Source organism: Monopterus albus, unplaced genomic scaffold (genome assembly GCF_001952655.1).
Source record: "Monopterus albus unplaced genomic scaffold, M_albus_1.0 scaffold14.1, whole genome shotgun sequence".
In the NCBI taxonomy this organism is placed as follows: Eukaryota; Metazoa; Chordata; class Actinopteri; order Synbranchiformes; family Synbranchidae; genus Monopterus; species Monopterus albus.
This window is the reverse complement of record NW_018127894.1, coordinates 445,783-452,300: the sequence shown is the minus strand read 5'-3', so window position 1 is coordinate 452,300 and position 6,518 is coordinate 445,783. Positions and strand designations below refer to the sequence as shown.

Below are 6,518 nucleotides of genomic sequence, written 5' to 3'. Positions count from 1 at the left end.
CTTCATCTGTACATATTTACTATAGTTTCCCAACAGTTTCTTGTATTGGTGCTGTATTTAAAGAAGAACCGTCCTCTTGTAGAAACCATTTATACAGGGCTGGTGTGCTCATTAATTAATTCCCCACAGGCTTTGGCGACAACATCCATTGGAGGACACTGGATGATGGGAAGAAAGAAGCTGAGGCCAGGTGAGTTTACACGGAGAGCTGAAATACCACAAACACTTCCTGTTGTAACTGCTGAACAGCATTTTGTGTAACCACTGCCCTGAGGCCTCCTCTGTCTCTGTTTCCACTAACACTTCGACCAGACCGACAAGTTGATGTTAGAAGATTTACTTAAAAGTTTTTTCACAAATACCACATTGCTGAGGGCATGTTTTTACTTATTACAATTGCAGGCCTGACAAAATAAGGTCTCAGATACTAATTTCCAGTGTTCATGTATGACAAACATTTTCATATGTTTGCATTGGCAGCGGGCTGCCGATGATGATCATCATCCACAAGAGCTGGTGTGGAGCCTGCAAAGGTAAAACAACATTCTCTCGTACTTAACTATAAAAATCTCAGGTGAGGATTTTCAGTTGACAAGGCCTCCTACGGTTGGTTACTTCAGAACTAACAACACTGACAAACACAAATCAAGATGTCTGTCAAGTCTAAATAAACCATTATGCAACAACTGCACAGTGAAACACCTATGTCGGAATGAGAAAAAGCCATTATTGTAACAGATGGAGCCAGCAATGTTCTATTCTTTCTCATCAGGCTTTACTCTGTGCGACCTAGTAGGATTGCTGTTGTGACTTATGGGGGGGGGGCAGTCTAGATTAGTGTCATGATGGTGGAGACAATGAGTTTTCCTTTTTAAGCATTCTGTCTTTGTCCTGAAACTGAGGATATGACGTCTTGCAGAATCTTCGTTTCAGAGACAAGAGCTGTCCTGTGAGATCATTCATTAGTATTTGTCCAAGATTTGATGAGATGTAAGATAATTATTAATTGTGGTCTTCTTTTTACACCAGCACTGAAGCCCAAATTTGCTGAGTCTAAGGAAATCTCTGAACTTGCACACAACTTTGTCATGGTCAACCTGGAGGTAAAAAAAAAAAAAAAAACGCTGACAGTGGCTTTTTTTTTCAGAAAACTGTTCATTTCACTCAGTCAGTTACTTTTTTATGGCAGCTATTCTTGCCATTCTTAAATTTTAGCATGTGTAAATTTTATCCAAAACCTAAATTAACTAAATTATTTTATGCCACTTATCTGGGCCAAAGTCTTGTTAATTACTTAAATTACTAGGAATCATCGAAATACTGTCAAAATGTGAGCTAAATGTAAAACTAATTATGCTTAATAACTTTGTCACTACTGGTTTGTGTGGTATTAAAGACAAAGCAGGGACTCTGACTGTACTAGTAGCCAACATTAACATGTATCGTGTGGCTGAGGTTGGTTTCCAGGCCTGTAAATGATCAATTATCTCCGATTTGAACAGGATGAGGAGGAGCCAAAGGATGAAGCTTTCAGTCCCGACGGCGGCTACATACCTCGGATTCTTTTTGTTGGTACGGAGTAGGTTGAGTTGCTCTTTATGTAAACACTTAACAGAAATTCCTCTGTGGAGACTGATTGTACAGTTACTCCTGAAAAACACAAAGTGCCTGGTAGATTTTCAGCAGGCTGGGTTTTAGTGGCTCCACTGGCACGTTCCTGTCCCGGTGACCAAATAGTGAAAAGGCCAAGATGCTGAACTTTTAGAATTTCACTGAGCACAAAAAAAGCAAACTACTAATCAAGGATGGTAAAATTAGCTGCAGTGCATTGTGGACAACCAGAGATAAAATGATGAAACATCCTAAATCCTTACAGGTGCAAGAACAAATTTGGTTTTAAATACAACACCAGAGTAGTAAATAATTTTAATTTGAACTTTAACTTGACTGTTCTTGTTCCCTTCACAGATCCCAGTGGCAAAGTCCATCCTGAAATCACCAACAAGAATGGGAATCCAAACTACAAGTACTTCTACAGCAGTGCAGAACAAGGTAACAATGCAATTATATAAAATTGACAGACATTGAATTTTTATATTACCAACCATAGTGTCTAAAGTTTAAGGGTTCAAAAGCAAACATAGCATCAAATGGTCATCACATTTAAAATTTTGCCTGAAGTCTAGTGACAGCCATACATGCCCAGGTTCTAACAGGACCAGTACCATGTTTGACAGATGACATGGTGCTTTGGGTCACCGTTTCAGACCATAGAGCTTTATTCAGAACTCTGCTGGTTTCTTTGTGATTGTTTCTGAGGAGGCTTACCAGACGTTTGCATCGTGCTCATCTACAACACTTGTGCTCCTCAGTCTACCAGGTCCTTTGCCATTTTTTTAAGTTTCCCGTTCACGTGCTTTTTAGAATGAACCCATTTGTTGATTTGTCAAATCAACGATCTTTGATATCTCTGACAGATATTTGTTTTTCAGTCTAATTATTTTATTCACCTGCACAGTAACATTTTCACTCATACTGGCACATAACTCCACCTCAATCTAAATGGCAGCTGCCAGTGACATGCACAGTTCTTTCTATAGACCTAAACATACTCAAATGAAAGCTGAGAATCTGCAGTTTAATGTATTTTATTTCAAATTGAACATGGTGGAGCATAGTGCCTGAACAACACAAAATGTGTAACTGTCTGAACATGTCTTTACTACTACTACTACTACTACTACTACTTCTTGAGTCTGTACATTCCCTTAAAAGGTAGTTGATAATCACATTCCTTCCATCCCACCCAGTTGTGTCTGGTATGAAGGAGGCACAGGAGAAGCTGACGGGTGATGCCTTCAAGCGGGGTCACACTGGAGATGAGCTGTGAGGCGGCAGAGCCGGGCAGCAGGCTGTAAGGGCTACACTTCCTCTACCGGAGCTTCACAGCGCCCTCTGATACTCATTACTATTTATACTCTACGACATAGTCAGCGGGGGCCGTCTCACTGACCAAACCAAGCTGACCATCAAAAGGCAGCGGTGCTTGAGTATTTTTTCCAACATAACTATTGAGTTTCCTGTCACAGTCTTTGTTTTAAAACATCCATTATTTGTAATCTACTGTCTGCCATGTACTGTACCTATTGTCTGTAGAGGATATAAACAACTCAAGCAAGCCAAGTTAACTGCACATCTGCAATATGCCAAGTTGTTACCACCAAAGTAAAATGCCTTGTCATCAGATGACCATGAAATTTTAGTCTTAGCTTCAAGAAGCTTCACTAGTAGAAAAATATTAAATCTCTTCAGTTGAACCACTGGTGGTGTTTTCACCCAATAGCAGCGATACATTACTTCATAATTAGTCAAATACTTTAACACATACAGTAACGTGCTTCCAGAGATCCTCTACAGTACATAGTCTCCGACAGTATTCACCATGCACTAGTGGAGAGACTCGCTACTTCTGATTTCTATTATCCAGTCTTTAAAATATTAGTTTATTCAATTTTCCCGTAACTAGTCAGGCCATTCTCTACTGTACTTATTTACCTATATTAACATAATAGTTTCTGTTCTGAGGTTTGTTTTGCTGCTTGTAAAGTGACACTACTGTTTTTTTGTTTGTTTTTAAGCCAGCCTTGTTGAAGTCTTTCAGTGAGGGATGGAAACCTTGGTTAAGTCCTGATGTATTTTATACATGTACACAGCCCAGTGTGCAAATAAAGTTTGTTGTATTGAATACTTTGTGCTTATTGTTGTCCAGACACATTCACAACACAGCAGTAATATAACAGTATATCAGCGTTTATTGTCTGTCCTACAAAAGTGCTCCCTTATGGTTTGTCAAACTATATGCAGCTGCTGTGGACAGTTGACTTCAATGGACGACACTAATTAAGTCACTATTTCAATTCAGGTTGAGAGTGATTTAAATAGTGCCTTTCACATTGAGCCATATCTCACTGTAAATATGTCTTATAGCATTTGATTTTACATAAAATAAATTACAAGAACAAAATCATAAAATCTAAATATACCTCATTTCATGACGTTAACAGTGCTAACGTACAACAACACGAAACAAGGAATATATGTGTCGACTGATGATAAAACCCTCTTCTTTGCATCGACAGAGACGAGACTGAAGCTGAGATGTTTAAGGGCACAGAGAAAAGAAAACTGCAGCTAACAGACGTGCGAACGTGGTCACAGTTCTTACTTTTTATCACTGAGATCATTTAAAAGGTCTTAAAAGATGGGAGAAAGAAATATTACTACAATCACTATAATTACACTAATTACACAATTCCGCTGCTGTAAAGTCGGCAGTATTTTCACATATAAAAACATAAAAAGCCGTGTGATGCAGCTGGATATTCAAAATTACACAGCTATGAAGTGTGATTCAAATAGTAAAATATATGGCGTGCATGTACCATTTATAACCAGTGTTAACAGACCACGGTCAAATAGATTTGCTGTTCTAACTGAAAAACAGAGAACAGTATCATGAGCTTTCAAAATGCAGCTAGAGCTGCCTCTGAGGTGGGGTGCACAAGGTGTGCACAACATCTGGAATCAATCACCAACTCTTCAGCACACAGGAGATCCAACATTGCAAACTGTGTTCTACATTTCATGGCTCTCCTCACAGGATTACCCTAAAACGCTAATAGATTCCTTATGCAGACCCATGTGACTGAAGTCAACACTAAAAGAAGTAAGAACACTTCATTCACCCCCATTTGTGTGCAGGTTGTCCAACTGACTTCTGATGATATTAAGAGTTGAGTTGAGTAAGGAAGGAGTTTGTGTGTATGTTTTGGAGCAAACTTAAAATCTTCCTTGCTTGGCATCTCCGATGGCCCCCCAGACGTCAAAGACAAACTCATCTGGAAAAGCGAAATCTCCGAGGGTCTCGTCTAGCGCCGTGGCAAATTCATCCGGGTTCTTCTTGTCGCGGCCGACCTCAACCATCGTAGCAGCTGGAGAGGAAAGAACAGAGGCGCTGAAGATTCATGATACAACATGAATTGAAATGGTGCTTGTTGGTCCAGCCAGATATAGAAAAGTTTCATGGAATTTTCCATGGATCTTGATAGCTGCATACCTATACAGTAAAAAACCTGGGAACAGTTCTTGATCCCCTCCTACTCAAAAACTATTTACATATCACAGTCGAGATATTCCCCATTTTATCCCATTCAGGCACTGAAACCATTGCTCAGGCTTTTTAAACATCGCGCCTACGATAAGGATAGATTTAAGAGTCCCCCAAAACATTGGTCCTATAACACGTGTCCTTTGCACAGACTCTAAACTAGTAACAACAACAACTAACAGTAGTAATTAGTATGTAAGATATCAGCTAATGAATGAAGAAATCTCAATTACACAGTAAGAGTGAATAGTGTATATCAGTATTGCTTGCTGACCAAGTTCAGTGTCCCTGATGCCCATGTAGCTCTCCAGGAGGTCGTCCACCTTCTTCACAGCCTTCTCCTCAAATTCTGTTGGCTAGAAAACACAGATTACTCAGTTTCACTCCTTCAGTCTCTCACTGTTATTGTCTTTTTTCTGGCATCTAAGTGCTCAGTGCTGTAGTGTTCATCAAAATTCTGTTTTTATCCATATCTGAGTATATCTACATTAGCAGACTTAAAAGACAAACCCAGGGGAAATTATAGCCCCGATCAATCCACTGTTAACAAGGTAACTCACCTCGTCCTCTACGGTAGCCGGGCCCTTGGAGCGAAGTCTCAAAGTACTCCTCCCTGTGCCGATCTTGTTGTCACTAGCAGGTTTGGTACCTCTTGACCTGGGCTCAAGCATTTCTGTCAATTAGAAATGAAACAGTATTACAGAACGTGACACTTTTTGCTGATTGTTAAGTTGCTGAACTTTCTCATCAATGAGAAAACAGACATCACAGTCGCTCCTGTTTCACAACTGAGAGGCTCTGTTAGCATGTGAAGCTAATGTGTTTGCTTTGGTCACATTAGCAACGTAGTACGGTTTTGATTGCACAGATTTTTTTTTCAGCAATCTCATTACTGGGTTGATCAACTAATTGCTTCCATTATAAAACAATAAAAACTGTCCCATGTGCCCTCATGATGCTGGTGTCTTGGAATCAGTGTTTATATCAATTACATCTTGTTTCTCACTCACCAAAGGCCTTCATTGGTTCCACCAGTTTGAGGGTGAAGGATCTGTCTCTGGGAAGTTCTTTAAGCATGCGAGCGACCTCATAATGCCGTGTCCCGACAATATTATGTCCGTTAATGCATTCTATGTGGTCGCCCACGCAAATCACCTTGACCCCGTCCACAACGCTGCCCTCTTTGATACGCTGCCAGGAAAAAAAGAGGAGGCATTTCAGAAAATGAAAAAACACTTCAGTAGGTTTAAGGTTTAAATGCCACATGAAAAAAAAAAGGTTTGTTTGAAGAGTTTTCCAAGTAACACACGACAAAAATCCAGATCAAAACAAGAGAGAGCAAGAGCAGGAA

At 39.8% G+C, this 6,518-nt stretch overlaps 2 protein-coding genes across 2 annotated transcripts in view; one reads left to right on the top strand and one right to left on the bottom strand.

The window, feature by feature from the left end:
• txndc12 (thioredoxin domain containing 12 (endoplasmic reticulum)) overlaps positions 1 to 3,745 on the top strand; it is a 4,761-nt gene extending 1,016 nt beyond the window's left edge. Inside the window, exons 2-7 of the mRNA XM_020591316.1 lie at positions 130 to 190; positions 481 to 533; positions 1,030 to 1,103; positions 1,503 to 1,572; positions 1,969 to 2,052; positions 2,811 to 3,745. Of these exons, the coding sequence (XP_020446972.1) occupies positions 130 to 190; positions 481 to 533; positions 1,030 to 1,103; positions 1,503 to 1,572; positions 1,969 to 2,052; positions 2,811 to 2,890 (422 nt within the window). The 3' untranslated portion in view covers positions 2,891 to 3,745. The remainder of the gene's footprint in view (positions 1 to 129; positions 191 to 480; positions 534 to 1,029; positions 1,104 to 1,502; positions 1,573 to 1,968; positions 2,053 to 2,810) is intronic.
• Positions 3,746 to 3,795: 50 nt separating this feature from the next.
• gipc2 (GIPC PDZ domain containing family, member 2) overlaps positions 3,796 to 6,518 on the bottom strand; it is a 13,653-nt gene continuing 10,930 nt past the window's right edge. The window contains exons 3-6 of the mRNA XM_020591304.1: positions 6,178 to 6,358; positions 5,728 to 5,840; positions 5,442 to 5,523; positions 3,796 to 4,991 (exon numbers count right to left, since the gene is read on the bottom strand). Coding sequence (XP_020446960.1) covers positions 4,840 to 4,991; positions 5,442 to 5,523; positions 5,728 to 5,840; positions 6,178 to 6,358 — 528 coding nt within the window. The 3' untranslated portion in view covers positions 3,796 to 4,839. The remainder of the gene's footprint in view (positions 4,992 to 5,441; positions 5,524 to 5,727; positions 5,841 to 6,177; positions 6,359 to 6,518) is intronic.